The 19,732-nt window shown below is 43.6% G+C and overlaps 2 protein-coding genes across 4 annotated transcripts in view; one reads left to right on the top strand and one right to left on the bottom strand.

Moving 5' to 3' along the window:
* ATP2A2 (ATPase sarcoplasmic/endoplasmic reticulum Ca2+ transporting 2) overlaps positions 1–9,698 on the top strand; it is a 45,598-nt gene extending 35,900 nt beyond the window's left edge. The window contains exons 16-21 of one of the 3 annotated variants that reach the window (XR_003529086.1): positions 451–653; positions 821–906; positions 1,313–1,446; positions 2,458–2,575; positions 3,190–4,750; positions 8,611–9,698. Coding sequence is in view for 2 of the 3 variants with exons in the window: in XM_027651879.1 (XP_027507680.1) it covers positions 451–653; positions 821–906; positions 1,313–1,446; positions 2,458–2,575; positions 3,190–3,459 (811 nt within the window). In the remaining variant the exon portion in view is untranslated. Of the gene's footprint in view, positions 1–450; positions 654–820; positions 907–1,312; positions 1,447–2,457; positions 2,576–3,189 lie in introns of all 3 variants that reach the window. The other 2 variants (XM_027651880.1, XM_027651879.1) reach the window with 2 other exon arrangements.
* Positions 9,699–15,915: 6,217 nt separating this feature from the next.
* Positions 15,916–19,732, bottom strand: part of ANAPC7 (anaphase promoting complex subunit 7) — a 9,161-nt gene continuing 5,344 nt past the window's right edge. The window contains exons 8-11 of the mRNA XM_027652340.1: positions 19,277–19,473; positions 18,281–18,505; positions 17,701–17,851; positions 15,916–16,827 (exon numbers count right to left, since the gene is read on the bottom strand). Coding sequence (XP_027508141.1) covers positions 16,638–16,827; positions 17,701–17,851; positions 18,281–18,505; positions 19,277–19,473 — 763 coding nt within the window. The 3' untranslated portion in view covers positions 15,916–16,637. The remainder of the gene's footprint in view (positions 16,828–17,700; positions 17,852–18,280; positions 18,506–19,276; positions 19,474–19,732) is intronic.

Raw genomic sequence — 19,732 nt, 5'->3', positions numbered from 1 at the left:
TGTTTCTGTTCTATTTATTCACACAGCCTCGGAGCCATGAAAGTTACATGCTCATTAAACTTCTGCAGGGAGTAGCAGTGATCTAGGGAAATGAAGCTTAGTCATTCGAGCTAAAATGTCTTTTAGAAAGTGACTTGTAAGCCTTTATCCATATGTGTGTGTGTGTATTTACCTATACAGACAAACAGAGTGGGGAAAAACAAGCCTAAAGCAAAAACTTCAATTTTTGAAGCTACCAAAAGAAGACAGTGCTTCAAAGCTTACATGCTTTAGTGGTTAGAAGTGTTTGCTCTTGGATATAGTTTTAGTTTTCTGATTTTGAATACTCAGCTTGTGATCTGAAGTGGAGAACTCTGTATGAGAGAACAGAAGTGATGCTGCAGGCTTAGGCTTAAACCTTAAAGGACTGACTTACATAAATAAACTTGTAACTCGTGGGTTTCTTTATAGCATCTTCTTGACTGCTGCCCTGGGTTTTCCTGAAGCTCTGATCCCTGTCCAGCTGCTGTGGGTAAACCTTGTGACTGATGGTCTCCCTGCCACTGCTCTGGGCTTTAACCCTCCCGACCTCGACATCATGAACAAGCCCCCGCGCAACCCCAAAGAGCCCCTGATCAGTGGGTGGCTCTTCTTCCGTTACCTGGCTATTGGATGTGAGTACTAACAGCTTTTTTCCCTTAAATAAACTCTTAAGACGTGAATTACAACTTATTTTTTTTCCAGTGCTGGAAGTCTTGAGGTAGAAGTTCAAGTGTGGCAAGTGAGGTCTTGTTTTGTGTACAGTTTACAGAGCTGAGAAAAGCACTTTGTTTTCTTCCAGGCTACGTTGGTGCTGCCACAGTGGGTGCTGCTGCTTGGTGGTTTATTGCTGCTGATGGTGGTCCAAGAGTTTCCTTTTACCAGCTGGTATTTGCTCAGTTTAATATTTTTGGGGGGAGAGGGGAGCTTTCATGCTTTACCTGCTGCTTTCGTGCTTGAAATGACTGTAGAAAACTGGTAGGTTGCAGGAATTTATATAATTGGACATTTTCAGACCTGTTACTGTAAAATTTGATCATGATTAATTAGTCTTAACAGTAAAGCTCCGGGGTTGGATACCTGAGCTTCCAACAGTTTGAAGGGTTAATTGTTGTAAGTAAAAGCCTAAAGGGGATTTTTCTGAAGTGGGCAAAAGTTTATAAGCACTGGATTTGAGAGTCACAGTAGAAACTTCTCTTTCTATAATACTCACTGCTTTTTTTGCCTAATTGCCTGTTTTACAATTTTCAAAGTTAACAAGCTGTGGGAGTGAGCTCACATTGTTCTGTTCCAGAGCCATTTTCTGCAGTGCAAAGAGGACAATCCAGATTTCTTCGGGGTCGACTGCACGGTTTTCGAGTCCCCGTATCCGATGACAATGGCTCTGTCTGTGCTCGTCACCATAGAGATGTGCAATGCTCTCAACAGGTTCGTGTGTCCAGGCAGGAAAGCAGAGCCTCTGCATAAAACTCCTCCAAAATCCTGCTTTCTGTGTAATTTGATTCTTGGTGGACAGCTCAGCTAACAAAGAATGAGTCACATTTCCTTTCTCAGTCCCAGTAGTGCAAACAAAATGACTCTGAGATAACATTTGAGATCCCTTATCATAAGGTATATTTTTAAGGCTGCCAATTCACTCTGGTATTTTACTAAGCACAAGCAACTGAAATATTTTCCATTATTTTTAATCTAAGCTTAATCAATCAGATTATCCCTCCTATGTTGGTATAAAGTGATATCAAGGAGAACTAAAATAAGAATGCTGAAGATATGGAAAATAGTTTTTCCTGCCCTAAGGGAGTGTGGGTTTAGCCAATTAATATTAGATTATAAATGGAAACCACTAAATAGCACAATGTCAAGGGTATTTTTCTTCAAATAGCTTAGAGGTCAGTTAATTTAAAAACAAATAAACTTCAAATACAAGTGTACTGGGGTAGTCCTACATAGTAAGGTCCTACATCCAGTGCTCTGGATCTCAGCCTCTTCTGCCTAAATGCAAATGGAATCAAGAGCAGGACTAAGGAAGGTGCCAATACTTGACCCTCTGTCAGTCTTTCAGTGAACTTCAGAAGAACTGGGTGGACTGGGGTGGATTTTGTCTTATGCTTCCATGTCCATCCTTCCCTTGCCCTTCCCACAGGGAGGATTTTGGGGTCATAGTGAAAAGAACGGACCAGATCAAGAATGAGCAGATCATACAAGAGCTTTCAGGATTAAATGTGAGGCTGACTGACTGCTTTTCTAAGCTGAATTTCAGGGTAGTTTAAAGTTGCAACATACATATAAAACCATATCCTGGGATCTTCCCTGCCTCCCTGATGGGATCCCTGTGCCTTGCCATGCACAGGGATGCTGTGCTGTCTGGATGGTGGTGTGGTTCATGGAGCTTCCTTTTGGTGTTACCTGCACACACATGTCCCGTGTTCCTCTTTGCAGCCTGTCAGAAAACCAGTCCCTGATGAGGATGCCCCCGTGGGAGAACATCTGGCTGGTGGGAGCCATTTGCTTGTCCATGTCCCTCCACTTCCTTATCCTTTATGTGGAACCACTGCCAGTAAGTGCACGTGTCTCACGCCCACCCCTGACCTTGGAGGTAGAGCACAAACCTGTGTGGGGCTTAAGGCAAGGGCTGGAGGGGGAGAAGAGATGCATCTGCAATATTGCGGCAGCTTTGGTCACCACAGTGTAAGAAAGATATTAAGGCATTAGAGAGTGTCCAGAGGAGGGCAGTGAAGATGGGGAAGGGCCTGGAGGGGAGGCTGTATGAGGAGTGGCTGAGGGCACTTGGTGTGTTCAGCTGGAGGAAACTGAGGGGAGACCTCGTTGCAGTTACAATTTCCTTGTGAGGGGCAGGCCCTGAGCTCTGCTCTGTGGGGACCAGGGACAGGACCCAGGGAATGGCCTGGAGTTCTGTCAGGGCAGGTTTAGGTTGGATGTTAGAAAAAGTTCTTCCCCAGAGGGTGGTTGGGCACTGACCAGGCTCCCCAGGGCAGTGGGCACAGCTCCAAGGCTGCCAGAGCTCAGGGAGCATTTGGATGATCCTCTAAGGCACAGGGTGACTCTTGGGGATGGGCCTGTGCAGGACTGAGGGTTGGACTCGATGATCCTTGTGGGTCCCTTCCAGCTTGGCACATCCTGGGATTCTGTAACACTCGGCTTTTCTTTCAGATTATCTTCCAGATCACGCCGTTGAACGTGACTCAGTGGCTGATGGTGTTGAAAATCTCCCTCCCCGTCATTCTGCTGGATGAAACACTTAAATATGTGGCCCGTAACTACCTGGAACCTGGTAAAGATAGTGTGAGGCCTGCCACCAAACCCTGTGCTCTGTCAGCATGCACCGAAGGAGTTTCCTGGCCGTTTGTGTTCATTACTATGCCCTTGGTTATCTGGCTTTACAGCACAGACACTAACTTTAGTGATATGTTCTGGTCTTGACTGACATGGTGACGAGTTTTACATTCAATGGAAAAAAAAAAAAAGAGTTTAACTTAATTTTTTTATTGTTTAGAGCAACTGTCTATTTCTGCTGAATTTTCACATGAACATATTTGCCGGTGATGGAGGTTTCATAATCTAGATTTTTGGTTTTTTGCTTTTTCTGACTTCAGTGGGGGCAATATATTCCTCTTTTATACACAGTTAAAGTGTCCATTGACATGTACAGAGAACTAACACTATTTTATGCAAATATTTTTTTGTAGATGAAAAGCATGTACAGTGTTCTGTTCAATAGTCTATTCATCATGTAAAAAAAAAAAGTAAATTTGTTTTGAGCCAGCGGACACTATCAGACTAAATTGGCAGCAGATTTTAGGGAATGAATGTGTGTTGTCTAAAACTAAAAAAGCATGTAACTGTTTGTCTTCTGCATGATCATCCAAACTTAATTTGTCATAAAGTCAGGTTTGATTCACGAGCAGAACTTTCTGCACTGGGTAGAGAGTCCTGCTCCCTCAGTCAGGATTCCTTCTCAGTTCCCCTCTTCCCTCACTCTTGGTTCTTAACTGTCCTTGTTTACACCAGTTTCTGTATGAGGTAATGCCTAATCTTGCTCGTGCAGAAAATACCATTCCAGCTGCAGCCTGCTGGGGTTCTTCCATACTCTCAACACAAATAGGGTTGTGGGTTTTTTTAAGATTATTTATTTTGTCTATTGTATTTTATTGTAACAAGACCTTATTTTGCCAATGTTGCCCGTTTTGCAGGGACAGGGAGGGCTACTTCTGTCTCCTTAAATCTAAAGCCTTTTTAACAAACACAATCTATTTGAATTCAAAAGAGGGTTTAAGTTGGGGTTTAATACTTTATTTACACATCCGAGCCTTTCTATTTCTTTCTCTTTTTTTTCCTCCCCCCTTTAAGATCAAAATTTGCAATGAGACCTGGAAAAATTACTTGCACTGCATAGGTTAGAAATTAGAATTTCCTACACTTAGGGCACTAATGCTCAGTTGTATCCATGGGGTTACTCTGCTGGCCTGTTGTAAGCCTGACTTGAAGTAACAAGCTCGTGTGTGTTTTTTGTAAAATCTGTAAATAGCACATGACCAAATTGAACATATTGTATAGAACTATTTTTATTTTGATGTGGCACTAACCACCTTCATTATTACGGTAAATGTTAAAGCATGTTTTCAAATTCAGTCCTGTATCAACAATGTGTAAGTCATTAACAGTCCTAACTGTGGTGTTTTTCTCCAATGCCTTCCAACTTTCATCGACTAAAGTGAGTATTTCTCTTCCATTTCACCCTGCCAGTGGTGACTTGCTGTAAAATAGCATTATGATGTATACATGTTGAAGAATAAATAGTAATTTCCTTCATTCCCATGCTGTGTTTTGTCAAACTCTGCTGTGCTACATTATTATCACCACTTTAGACTCTTGTTTTGTGGTCTGAAGCTCAAATTACTGATTCCAAAGGCAAAGCACTTGCTTTTGGTTTAGTGTATTTTAGGGTCTTGTTTTATAGCACCTGGGAGCCTTAGTGCCCCAAGGTCTTACAGCTTTTGGTCTTAAGTTACAGATTTGTCTAATTTTATCTCAAACTTAAGACCCTGACAGCTGTGAACGTGAATGTTTAGTGTCCAAAACTCTCTGGTACTCGTGGTCAGGTGCTGGTTTACTCCAAAGCTCTTTCCCTGCTCTGAAACAGGGGCTCCCACCCTTCCCTCATCCCTGGTACCAGCAGTGCTCAAAGGGCAGGTGCTGCTCCTGGCAAAAGCAGTTCATTATTTGTACAGTGGCCATCTGAGAAGGCAAAAGAACAGTCTCAGCTTAACAGGATAGTCTCTGAAACCTGTCCTGGGGTCACTGTGTCTGTAGAGCAGCAGGTGCTGTGTTATCTTGTGCTGGCTCAGGCTGAGTAACCAAATTCAGGCAGCTTTGTGATCCCTCCTGGAGGGACAGGACAGTTCCAGGCTGTGTCCTGTTGGTGCCAGCTGGAATCCAGCGAGCACACATCACATTCTCTTGGTTTAAGCTCTCAAATACAGACTCTCCCCTCAGAACACTCAGGCTCTATCAGAAATTCCACTGCATTGTGAGTGCTCTGCTTACAGAGACTTTGACTTGTCTGAGTTGGTGCTGCAGAGGCTCAGAGGAGCTGACCTGATGAGTAGGTGTGTTGCTGAGCTGTGAGCATTTTAAATCCCCTTGAATGCCCTTTTTTAGTGTGGAAGAGCCAAACTAAGGTTTTGCATTCCACAAAACCACTGGCCTGCACTGGCCATTTGCTGTATCAATAACAAATGAGCAGCATGAAGCTTGACCCTGTTTCTTGAAATGGAAAAATAATAGTTCATGTGATTCAGGATTCCTTGAGATCAAAATATGTCCCAGTATGTTACTTGTTGGAAACAAATACTAGCAAGTTAGTTCTGTGTGCTCCCAATGTCATTGTCAGACATTTTCCAGGGCAGGAATGCCACTGAATCCTTGAGCACTGGTTCTATTGAACCTGCAGAGGCCTTTTTAAAGCCAGCATGAGTGATCCTGCTTCTTGTACAATCCTCTTCTTGTCTTTTATGCCAAATGATCCTGCTATATGGCCCCTTTTTCCTTCTCTAAGAAGGTGAAGGGGGAGATGACTGTTGATAAGTAGAATTCAGTCTTCAACACCTGTCTGTGTTGAAAATGAATCTTGCTGCTTGTATCCTGGATTTCCATAGACATCTGAGAGCTTGCTCATGTCTTGGAGGCACTTGGGATAGGGCCTTGTGTTCCTAGAGTTTGCCCTAGAAAGCTGGATGAGTGGTGGGTAAATGGAGTGGGATCCATCCCTACAGGCTCATGAGCTTACAGGAACAGTCAGCTTTTATAAGGTGTTCGTTCCTACAGAGCCCAAGCAATCTTCATCTACCCTGATTTTATTTCTCCCAGTCTTGTCCAAATCTTCCTGCATAAGTGGAGCAATAGAGTTCCCCAAGATCAGCAGGTGCAGGTCTCAAGTTCAATGGCAGCTGTGCTGTGCTTTAGGACTTCTGTTTTCCAGCTGTTGTAAATCCCAGCTTTCTCTGGCCTGGATTGGCCAAATATTAAGACCTACCATGAGCCTCCTCCTGGGCAGCTCATCCTGCCCTGGAATTACAACCTTGTGATCCTGGAGGGAGTGCTGTGGGTCTGGGCTCCACCCTGGGAGCTGAGCAGGCAGTGGGAGTTGCAGTAGGAGAGAAAAAGGCAGCTTTTCTGATGGCTTTTCTGTTCTAGAAAGTACAGAACTGCAGTGCAAGGTATGGAATCACTGCAGGAAATGTGTTAACTCAATTTACCTTAGTTGTATAAATCCTGTTATCCTTCAGCCTCAGCCCTTTCATCTGGAGAAGCCAGGAAGGGAGGACCTTTCAGAACAGGCTGACTTGCCAACATCTTGAAGTTGAAATTCTCATTTAATTTCTTTGGTCCCAAATATTTCCTCTCAAGCCTCCCCAGGTTGAAATAGGGTAACTGGGGGTACAAATAGATAACTCCTATTTTCCTGTTCCTATTTTCTGTGTTCCTGAGAACATACAAACGACAGCACTTCCTCAAGCAGAAATAGCTCAGAGTTCCCCGGGCTTGATCTCCCACTCCATTCTTAGAAAATAATTTCATATTTTTTGTTTCTCTTTGCTCTCATCTCACCCAGCTTTGTCATCTCTGCTGTTTTCTGGATTCCTTGGTGCCCTCACACGTTGCTGCTTATTTTCTAGTGTGAGAGGGGTGTGTAAGACCAGGATCAATCGTGTGATTGATGCTGCCTTATGCTGGGAACACCAGGAAGGATATTGGCTTGTGCTGGGAACCCAGTGGGGTTTGGAATAAGAGCAGCTCCTCCTGAATCCAGAGTTCTGTAGCAAGGAGGATGCTCAGGCAGCTGCAGCTCTACACTAAATATTTAGACAGGAGCTTTTGTCTTTGCAGTGCCTTGGGCTCCCTCTGCTTTCACATATGAATGATCCAAAGTGCTGTCCATGAGCTACACAATGAGCTGCTCCTTCTTGCTGCCATCCAAGCAATAAAAATAGTTCATACTTGGTTCCCCAAAACGTTATTGCAAATAAATGAGGATGAAAGAGGCTGCAGAAAAACATACACCAGTCTGTCCAAGGGCTCCAGGGCTCGTGTTTGCAGGGAGTCTGGTTGGGAGGTAAATGGTACGAAAATGAGATTTTAATCTGCTGATAGAATGCAGTACAGCAGTTCTGTTCAGAGAACACAGCTCCTGCCCACAGTTCGTGGTAAACAGCCTAAAGAGGGTTCGATTTTTGCTGAGATGAAGGGAGGTAAAACCGATACAGAGTCGTCTGTCTCTTGCACCTGTCTTGTTTTACTTTTTTGCACTTCTAACCATTAACTGTTTCCCTAATCTCTGCTAATTACATCCTTAATTGCATTAATATGCATTTTCAAATCTTAGCAGGAGAGCCCAAATTTTACTGTGTTGAAGCAGTGTTTGGAAGAGCTTCCCTGGAGTTGTAGGGCCCCAGAGCACCCCAGGCTCTCCCAGACACGGGGCCGACCTTATGCTGTGGTGTGGGGTGAAGTACAGGGGGAGCTTTAGGACCTTGTACTCTCCCCTTGGCCTACACATTAATCTGTGTAGTGTAATGACTTCTTCAAAGCTTTCCTACTGCTTCCCAGAACAAGCTGCCTGGAAAAGGGACATTGTTAGGTCACTTTGGGGACCAAACTTGGAATAATGCCTCGATTAGAAAAACACCCTTAAAACCTTGAGCTCCACGTGTGTAGGGTGAAACTTGAAAATAAAAATTCCAGATCAGTGAGACTTGTCTGTTGCCACTGATCAGGCAGAGAAAGGCAAAAGTTACTTGAATGTCTTAATTATTTTTCACTGCAGTCTTTGGTAGGAAGTGCTGGCTCTGCTGGTGATTAAGGGAGCTCTGCTCAGAGGAGCTGAGCTTTAATCCAGAGGGTCTGGGCTTAAAGGACAAAGTAACCTGAGAGTGTCCCTTCAACGACAGAGCAGCCAGTTACCAAACTTAACATTCTTTCTTCTGTCACTGTTGATCTTAGTCTTGCTTGTATAATGATAACTGAGCATTCATCCTTTCATTAACTGATGCCTTTTCTTTCTTTCCTTTTCAGCAATACTGGAGTAATCACTTCCTAAACAATTTTGCAGAAATGTAAGGTTGTTTTGTTGCGTGCATGTGTTTTTAGCAACACATCTACCAAAACTTCTGCATGTATCGTGTAAAGATTCTTTGCTTTCCCTAAAAACAAAAACTCATTGTGTTCTCTGTGGAAGAAATGTGTGGTACCATTAGGACTCCATGATACAGATGTACAAACGTGCAATATAGATTTTCGAGGCGGAACTCTCTCCAGAGAAGGTTGGTTTCTGTGCTGCATGGAGAAGAGTTGGGTTTTCCTTGAACAAGAATCACGGAGCTGTCAGCCAATTTCCCATATTTCCTGTATGTAAAATGTCAGTTTATACAATGTACAATATCAGATAATGCATGCCTTGGGTTGTAGATGGATCTCTCTGTATTGTATCATCCAAACATCCAACTCCAACAGCTTCTGTACAATGCTCTCCTATTTATAAATCCATGGAAACGATTACAGATGAATGTTAAACCGTAAGCCTCCACTTCATAACTTTGGATTTTTTTTATCATCTGTGCAAATCAACCTCTTTTGCACTGTAATGTAACTTATTTAAATCTAAGGCAGTAAGACAGATGTTGGTGCAATACAAAATATCGTGATGCATTTATCTAAAAAGCAACAACGACGTAGCCAGTTCCCACAGCTGCATGTGTGACCTTTAGAAGTTGTAAATAAGATCAATTGTCTATTGACATGCTGACAGTAAAAGGAGCATCACACCTAGTTTCATTTGTATCAGGTAAATAAATTTATTCTCCAATACATACTCGGCGTGGTATTTGATGCACTTTGTTTCCTGCAGGTCCGTGCTCTTCTTATTTTAATGCCAGGATGCCACTTTTTAGCACCACCACAATCTTCCCTCCTAGAACTATGCAGATGCAGCTGCTCCTCGGCAGTATTGACCTCCTCGCTGGTGTGATTTCCTCTGTCCAGGGGCTTGTGTGTGTGTTTAAGGGACACTGTCAAGTACTTTGATCACTCAGTTTTTTTAAAATGCTCCATTGTTTGTAAAATCCCTCTGAGAAAACATAAAATAAACAATTCTTTCCCAACTACATCTTTTTTTTTTTTTTTTTGTCCTATTCTATCTTCTAAATTGCCCCAGCCTAAAGTAGCTCCTGGTCTCTTCCCCTTCCGTAGGCAAAAGGAGGATGAACCAAATGTGTTTGCTCCAAACCACACCACGAGCATCCTGCTGGGCTCACTCCCTTCCCCACACCAAGGGCTGTTCTGCCACGAGCTCACAGTGCAGGAGTTAGGCAAGGCTAAAGCACCTCAAGGGTAAAAGCTGGCTTTTCCAAGTGTCCTGTAATGCTCTGCTCCAAAGCCCAAACACTACGTTTTGTTTGGCATAAGAGGCAACTTGAGGAATATATTTTAAATGAGGTGTAATGGCCCTCAGCCTCAGTCCCTGAGAGCAGCACCGTGCTGGCAAACAGCCTTATCCAAATGAGGTGACACATCTGAGACCCTTCAAACACCACGGTGTGAGGTTTAAAAATACAGAGGTTGAATTCCATTGTCCAGCAGAACTCTGGGATGGTGGAGGGTGTGTTAAGGCATCGGGCTGAGCTGCTGTGGCTGCTTCCTACTATGGTAGTGTTGTGTGGGCAGGCTGAGCTCTGCTCTCACCCCCGGCTGGGGCTGTCAGAGCCCAGCTCCACACTCTGGACCTCCTGCTGCAGCTCTTCCCGGGGCTGCATTTGGAGCCTCAGCACACACCAAGAGCTCTGCCAGCACAGCCCTTCCCGCTGGGGCTCCTGTTTGCACTTCCCAGGGGCACCTGGACTGAGGGATCACAAGCACTTGGCCAGAACAAACTGCCCCAGTAGCACCTCTTGTCACAGCCTCAGCCTGGCTGTAATTAGGAAGCAACCAAAGGGACAACGAGGCTCCCTCGCAGCTGAAGTGTTGCTCAGATCTCACCATCACATGTACCAACGTGCTCCTGCCTGGCCCATCTCCTGCCCCTTTTCTCATCCTGAAATTCTTGTCCCCAGCACGAGTGTAACCCTCAGGGAGATACAAAGTCATTATTCAGTGAACAGCTCGAGCTGCTGTCACAGCGAGGTACATTCCAGCACCTCTGCGCTCAGACAGCGCCTCTCCGAGCAAAGTGACACGAACTCACACCTGATTTTTAAACGTTTCTTTAAATGATGATCTGCAAGCTAAAGGCAGAGCGAGTCCCTCAAGTGACCCTGAGGCAGCACTCTGGAGTACAGCCATGTGAGCAGAACGTGATGCTCAGTGGGTTGCCAAGGTACTCAGTGCAAGAGTGTGTGGTAAGAGATGCTGAAATCAACAGCTTCATCTTCCCCCTCCTCCTCCTCCTCCTCTCCCTGCAACCCCCGGCTCTAAAGCATCACATGGATGAGCCACTGACAGCAGAGCAAGGAAGCAGCTCCCCATAGAGCAGTTATGAGGCATTATGGGCACATTACATCAAACTCTAAATACAGAGGGCAGGAAATAACCCCATTTTTACCTCGAAGTGAATTTGTGTGTGATTAGAGCCCACATCCACCCCCAGGAGGGTGGGTGAGAAATGAGAGAAGCCTTGGGGAGGGGAGATGGCAAATTTTCTTCCCCACTGAGCTAGGAAAAAGCCACAGGAAAATCCTGGGACTGTAAAAGACAGGCCAGCAATCCCCCTCTGCTCAGTCTGCAGAGCTCTGAGCACCTGAGGTGGTCTTCTAAAATATTACATCCCAACGATTTACCCACGTGGAAGTGCAGAGGAGACTTCAGACTCAATTTAGCAGGCTCCAGGGATTTACCTAATGAGGCCAAGGCTCCGCCCTTTCATTAGAGACAATGGGAACTGAACCTATAAGAGTAATTCCCTTATAGCCAAGTCTATAGGGGTGATGCCCTTCCTGCTCCTGGAGCTGCCGGCTGGGCAGACTTACTCTGAAAGACAAACAGCATCCAACCTTTCCCAAAACAGAGCTGCTGATGCTCTGATCCCAAATCCTAATGGGATTAAGAGCTCCCTCACCAGCTGCATGGCAGCTTCAAGGCTTTGAAGTCTTTTCCAAGACATTGCCATCTGGGTGAAAGCCCTGCTGGCAGCATCCCATCAAGCCTCTCGGTTCCTCTTTTACCCAGTGGAAAGGCTCTGCTCACTGGGCTGGCACTGGGACTAGACTGGGGTTAGGACTGGGCCATAAACCTCCCTTCACCACACAGCACCTTAGTGTCCTACCACAGAACCCCAGCACCAAGCTGTAAACCTCTCGACACCTCTTTAAGGCCAGATGATGGATGTTCTTCCTGCCACCCTGTGAAGCCTCTGAATTTACTGCATGGATGGTAAATCCAAGTACAAAAGGAGATCAAACCCATCTGTTTCCTTATCCCCCTTTTCAGGCAAGAGCAGCAGCAGCAACAAGGGCAGAAATCAAAGCACAGCACAGGAAGGGTTAAATCTCTCTTCCAAAAACTCAAATATTTCCAGAGAGCTGGGTGGAGGGTCCTTAAAACTTCTCAGAGCCCAGTATATTTCCACAAGGGGAGCAAACACTTGACCTCCAGCTTTATCAAATTGGCTGAGTTTCAGTGTGACATTATCCTCTGCAGAACTGACACCAAAAGGTCAATGGGAGCCACCTCCTCCTTTCTCACCTATTAAAAGCTCTCCTGGGGAGCTGAGGAAAGGTGACAGCCTGTCTCCATACCCTGTCCCTCCTCTTGGCACAGCCAGAATCCAGGAGCTGCCCTGGCCAGAGAGAATTTGGGCTAATACAGCAATTACTGCTTTTTTCAGAGTAATGCCAAACTTTCCCCCTGTTAGTTACACAGACCCCAACATTCCAGATTGACAATCAATCCATACAAATTCCCCATCTCACTTTCACTATGGACCTCAGCAGGGAAAGCAGAAACTGAGGTTACACCACCTTCCCACTCCTATCAGCACCCACCAAGTTTTACAAGGCAAAGCAGCTCCTCAGTCACAGATCCCAGCTTTACTGGCTTCCCAACAGACATTTATCCCAGGAACCACACAGACAGCAGCTTCCACAGAGCAGCCCAAGGAAGTTGAGTATCCACTGATTGCTGTTGTTGTCCTGCTGATGTCACCACACTTCAGCGTCCTGGAAAACTATTTAGTATTCCAAGAGGATGAAGCAAAGTTAGCAGCTTCAGCCCATCCAACCATACTGCACATGAAGGAGTAACACAGCATAGCACACAATGAATGCAAGGAAATAAAGTAGGAATATAAAAATTGGAAGTATTTTTCTATAGTTAAATAGTTCAGGGAAAGAACTGGCATCGTAACAGCTTTTTCCAGCAAAGCACACGCTGCCTCTCCAGCACAGGAACAGGCCCTTTTGTGCTGCCAGACCAACCCAAGCTCTTGGATTAACTGCTAAAGTAAGGAGCTCATTTCTGCCAACCCCTGAACTCCCCCAGCCCAGGAGTCCAGCTGGGAGATGTTCCAAATCCCTGATCCACAGTAGCTGAGCAGTGCTGCTTCTGCTGCTGCTGCCCCTCCAGCCACTGCCATGTAACTGGACTCCTTGTTGCCTGTAAATATTCAGGCCCACACTGGATCCTTTCCGTGAAGAAACGACACTGAAACCAACTGCAGTGTGCTTGAGTTCTGCTGGGCACTAAATAAAATGGTCCCAATTTACTGAAGGGCAGTACTGAATACAGCTTATCTAGAACTTTAAGCCCTGCCTAAGGTTATTTAGTTTGAAATCACAGGTTTATACTCAGTTTAAGCCCACCTAAGGTCACTAAATTTCAGACCCCTGCAGACTGCACTGATTTAGATCTGTTTTCCTAAAAGATATTTGGATGTGGTGTATTTGTGTAACTTGAAATTACAGTGGCTGACACAGCCTTTGAGATTTTCTTACCCCTGAGATCTAAGGGAGGGAATAAGTTTTGCTGAATCAGAAATCCTCCCTGCTTCTGTCGTGGATGGATCAGTTCACACATCACTGAGCTCCTGAAAAGCAAGGAGGGAAGAATCACCACACAAAGAGGCCTAATGAGGAAGACAGTTACTGAAAGGGAAAAAAAATTGCTAGTTAATCAAAAATCTCTCTATAATCAGCAGTAGCAGGAAAGAAGCACCTCAGTTGGACAGAAAACACTGATATTGGCCAGCAGTCCCTTCTTTATCTCTGCTTCACAATTGCAGAATTCCCAAGATCAGAAAATCAGAATTAGAAATACTGCTGGAATTTCAGGTGTTATCAGCACATGGGAGGATAACATGTGAATAAACGCATTATTTAGGCAATTTCTAGCCACATCCTGAATTTGTGCTGCTTTTAGGCTCTGCTAAACTCAGCCTTTTAGCCCTCACCCAAGTCTACGTATGGTTTGAAAAAAATCAATCCCTTTCCACCACTTTTTGTCTTTCCTATTGCAAAACACGAAAGAACTAAAATTTAAATTATATTTGTAACTTAAACTCAGTGATTTCAAGCAAACTTGGGCACTCTGTCCTTACCCAGCTCCAGACTGGCATCTCAGACATGCCAACACTGTACAGTTAGAACTGGATGGCAACAGCTTTTTTGCCTCACAAACTGTTTCACTTCCATCCCTGATTTGACACAGCCTGAACTTCAGTTTTTGGCTTTGTGATCTTTTCTTCTAAGGTGCACAGCACGTGACTGAGGGAGGGAATGAGGTCAGCTGCTCATTAAGGGCTAATTGTTCTATTCCCTGAACTAGAAGGGCACTGGAGACTACAAAATCTCTGCAAAACCAGAGATCACATTCTAAAATTAGAGCACTAATGAAGGCTCATTAATAGGCAAGAATCCCTCTAGAATTCTGAAGTGAGTGCTAAATATATCTATATAATCTCAAATGCACCTTGAAATTCCTTATTCCCTTACTGTACAACTATTAGCAAAGATTACACACCAGCTACGTGAGCCCAACACATCAGATACTCACTGAGGTTTTATCTGCAGGATCTGACATTTAATTTTCAGTGAGGAGCCAAGTTCTCAGAAAACCAAAGCAGCAAGGATCCAACTCTATTTTGAACAGCCACCTCAAGGTGTCCTAAGGTGTGCCTGGACTTGTTAAAGCTGCACCTAAACACACTTATCTTGAAGTACTTTTAGTTTCCTGCCTGTTTTAAGAGCAGAGATTATCAGATTATATACAAACACACCACAAACAACTCAATTTTCATCCACAGCAGAGGTCTGCAATACAACTAGAAAGCTGCAGATGAATCAGATGAATGTTGAGTGTGAGGAGAAAACAAAGCTTTTTTTTTTTTTTTAAAAAAAGATGCTTTGAATTTGCTTGTACAAATATATTTCTGTCATGAGACATGTGATGAGCTGAAATCTATTCACTGCATCCCACAGCAATGGTACAAGGGAAGAACAGGATCAGGCCTCTCATTTGGTGGATTTGCTCAATGGAAGAGCAGGAGCAGCTCATGCCCATCCACCCCCCAGGACAGCAGCACATGCTTTGCTGTTCTTCCCAAATCACCTTCAAACAACCACGATTCAGTCTGATATTTTGGAAAGTTTAAAGCCCACGAAATTCCAGAGAGAACAGGCACCCAGCCCTTTTCCTTTTTTAAATGGACAAACTATCAGACTCCTTCTTTGTCAGATGTGACATACCAAAACATTTCCAAAACAGCCCATAATCTGCCTATTCTTTCTGTTTGCATTTTTGATACATCACAGAGGGATGATATTTTATCTGCCTTACAGGGAGAAGCTTCTTTTCCATCTCATGTAGTTGTATCAAACAGCCATTTTTACTCCAACTGACACTTGAAACTATTTTTTAGCTTTCTAAAAAAAAGTCTGTGTGCTCCAGCATACCTGTGGTAACAGAATAAATACAAAAGGAATTAAATTGCCAATATAAAGATAAAAAAAAACCCCCGTGTTTTGGTAAAGACTAAGGCAATCAGAACAGTAAGAAAAATAAGTAATTCCTCCTCCCACACATCAAGCCCACAGAACTGCAACAGTTTCTAGATTACCCAAAGCAGCTCACCCTTGAAATGCTGAGAATCTGTACATGAAGTGATTTTGCTTCAAAAGGTGAGGGGAAAACATGAATTCAAGTGTTACCTGACAAAACCAGGAAGTACATAAACATGGAAAAACCAGGACAATATGGGGTTTTGCATAATTTAACATTTCTCCAGCAATGCAAGGGAAGAGGGATGGATTCCTTTTATACCATTTTAAATGTCAGTGCTGTATACAGAATGTGAAGTGCTTTGAGTCACTGCTGTAAAAGCTTTTAGGAACATCCTGAAATAAAACTAAACTTCATTTTAAAATAAATGCTCATGTACAGACTTTAAGTGATTACAGGGTTTAGTAAGGACTGAGGAAATCACTTTAATTCTCCACCATTGGCTCAACTCTGTACACAGAGAAATCAGTCAGCTACAAAAAATGTCCTGTAAGTCCAAGTTGCCTATTGTCCCAAACCTCTCCTGGACAGCACAGGTAATGCCCTGGAAAAAGACAAATTAATTCAACAAACACAGCAAGAGAAAAGTGCTGCTTTCAGTCACATCCAATCAACTGCCCCAGACTTTCAACAGGAGCACGAGCTGAAACAGGAGCACACAAACGAGAGTAAGACCCTTCCCACCAAGGAGTACAAACCCCTGTATTTACAGCTCCAAGCACACACAGTCCTGGACAGAACTCAGACATTGTTTTCATCCCAACAGGCTCATTACACACCTCAGATTCTGATGGTTTTACTTTTAGCAGGAATTTTTCAAAATGAAAGTTGCAAATAACCGTGGATGCAGTTAGTCCCTTATACTTAATAAATAAGAAGCATCGAGAATCTTCATGGTACTGAGATGTACAGGAGTATTAAATGGTTTCAGAGTCTATTAAAAAAAACCAACAAAAAAAGGTCCTTTGTTACTGCAAAAAAATCATAGTTTCTGTTCTTCTAAGAAGAATGGCCCTAGTGGTGTGTTCAAGTGCCAGAACAAGCAGCAGGTGAGACCTTTATTGCATCCCAAACCACTGTTCTTGATCTGCCCACTGAGCTGCTTCACTGTCACTGCCTTCCAAGTCCCCTTCTTCTCCACTTCCCTCCATGTCATCCACATCTTCTTCCTGGGTGGCATCTGTTGGACTTTCCTCTTTTTCCATTTTCTGCAGTCCTTCTAGTGACTTCTGATCGTTTGGATCCAAACTGAAGAAAGGAACAAAAAGAAAGCATTGTCCTGAAACTTTTTTTCTCTTTATTTGTGGCCTCAGTGTAAAGAAAAATAACAAAATCTCATCTTGCTGTCTCCACTTCCTGTTTAACTTCATCAAGAAGCTTCTTTTAGTAGCTGATGCAACTTCCCCTAAGGGTGACTGTACCACTGAGTATTAAATCTCCATATAAAACAGTTTTGATCCTCAAGAATGCACTTATCTAAACATCCCACTCTTCCAGAAAACTTAGTCACCTCTTCCAACAATACTAATTATAAAGTGGCAGCAAAGCAGTAAAAATGTAAATGACTCTGACTAAATATATTATATCCAAGCAAAAACCAGCTGACCCATTTAAGCTATACAAGTTTACAGTGGACATAATGTGCTGGATTTAAGGCACACTGAAGTTGCTGGAATCAAAACATGGGAATATTTAACATAGTAACATCCTAAAATAACATTTAGGTTATGTTAAGTTGAATCACACTATTTAAATGTACTGAATAGCTCATTTTTATATAGCACCTTCTAGTCTAAAGGAATGGATTTTCATGTGCCTGACTATTAATTAATAACTATAAATAATTTCATGCCTTAAAACTTTTGTTAGTTAAGGAATCACAAGCCTAGTGACGTGTCTAGTGTTAATGCAGTCCCTACATTGGGCACTTCTCAGATCAAAGCCTTAAGACCAACTAATTAATTAAGAGGATGTAATTTGTACGTTTTTGTTTGTTTTAGGGGAGAGTGATGTAAAGCCATCTCCGATTCTCATTCTAATCAATCAGTGGCTCAACTCTTTACTTAGTCAAGCTGATTATTGGTTCCTAGAAACCTACTGCAATCTCAGGGTGTGCTTTACCTCAGGGCTATACTGTACTGGTCCATTGCTTCCTGGTACTCATTGACAGCCACCAGGAAGTCTCCCAGGATCCGGTGCAGCACACAGTCACTCTGATTGGCCAGTGCATTCCTCAGCAAAGCAATTCCATCTTCATACTTCTGCTCTCTACCTGTTCACAGGCAAAACTACAGTTTTAATTAATAGCTGAGATAAATCTATAAAGTCAGAGCGTTCACAGACTCATCACAACACCAGACTGTTTGTCCCTTCAGCACTGTCAGCAAGGAGGGCAGCAGTGATCTACTTCTTGCAAGATTAACTCTAAACAATGGCTTTTTGTTGCAATACCTGCTACACTCACAGTTACATCTACTCTGAAGTCAAAACATTCTGTTTGCAAATGCTTTAAGTGCTGGTGTGGTGCAGTATCAGCTGCTGGATGCAATGAATCCCTGTGTTTTTTCCTTTAGGATAGAACTGATAAATCCCTGGGCTGTAACATCACTGCTACATCCTTCACATTGATGAGTCTGAAGAACACTCTTCCACATACAAGAGTATCTCTAAATAAACCAACACAGAGAAAAAAGGCACTTACTAAGAAGTTCTGCTTTCTTTACCACAGCTTTAATGTAATCAGGTCTTTGTGTTAGTGCTTTGTCCAGTAAGGTTTTTGCTTTTTCCTGTGTGACGGGGTCCTCCAGGCAGACAGTTGCCAGCAGGGTGAGTGTCTGTGCATTTGCTCCCAGAGTTTTGTACACGTTGTTTGCCATCACCATGGCTTCACGGATGCTGTTGGATGCCAGGTAACACTCGATGAGACCTGGTGACACCAAATGGAAACATTTCAGTTTTTGAGTCAGCACTGCACTCACCTCCTCAGTTATTTGCCCAGCTGGTACTCTAGTAAAGAAATACAGCTGCAAGTGAGAAAGGGACTCTGTCCATGTTAACAAACCCATTCTACAGATAACTGATTTCACCACTTTTATTTATGAGCAGAGACTGAAACAAAAAAACCTAAACTCTAAGTACATCTAATCTAAAATTTTTGTCCAATTCCAATACTGAGATATTAATACTTCACCTGAACTCTTCACTGAAGGTGCTGTTGAGATCAACAAGATTTAAATATCTAAATATTTAAATAAATATAAGAAAACAAAGCTCCCAGTAGAACTAACCATACAGTTCATGTCATGATCCAAAACACCCAAGTCTGTTTATATCCAGCATAAACAAAACAAAACAATAAAAAAACAACAAGAAAACCCCTTTTGGGAAAATCATTCTTACAAGCCCATACATTCTCTAGTATCTCTCATAGACCTGGTAAATCCCCTGGCTGTGACATCACTGTCTCATTCTTCACATTGATGAGTCTGGTATCTTTAGACAAGATACTCTCTAGATGTTCTGGAGAGATTCTACTCTCTAGATACTCTAGACATCCTCTAATCTCTCTCATCCGAGCGCTTCTACTGCTTTACAGCTTTTGGGGTAAGAATAACCGATATACTAGAAAGCCAAGAGGAGGACACAACTCCTGGCTGTTCCCTTGTCAACTCTGACACCGAGCCAGCTCTGCACTGACCCTCGTAGCAGTCCAGCCTGCAGGGCGCGAGCCGAATGGCCTCTCGGAAGTGGATGATGGCTTCCTGCACCCGGCCCATGTTCCGCAGGGCAGCTCCTTTCAGGAGCAGGGCCTGGACACTGTTGCTGTTCAGCTGGATGGCTTTGGCTCCCAAGTACAAGGCACGGGAGTAGCGTTTGCTGTAGAAACTGTGACACCTACAGAGAGACGAGAGGGATTGTAAATATGTACTGCCTGCAGTGCCTGTGAGCAGGCGTGGGGGGGGAAAGGGAGGAGAGGAGGAGAAGGAGGAGAAGGAAAAAAGGAGGAGAAGGAGGAGAAGGAGGAGAAGGAGGAGAAGGAGGAGAAGGAGGAGAAGGAGGAGAAGGAGGAGAAGGAGGAGAAGGAGGAAAAGGAGGAAAAGGAGGAGAAGGAGGAAAAGGAGGAAAAGGAGGAAAAGGAGGAAAAGGAGGAAAA

This window comes from Corapipo altera, unplaced genomic scaffold (assembly GCF_003945725.1).
Source record: "Corapipo altera isolate COAL_440 unplaced genomic scaffold, ASM394572v1 67, whole genome shotgun sequence".
Classification (NCBI taxonomy): Eukaryota; Metazoa; Chordata; class Aves; order Passeriformes; family Pipridae; genus Corapipo; species Corapipo altera.
This window is presented reverse-complemented; position numbering and strand designations above follow the sequence as displayed.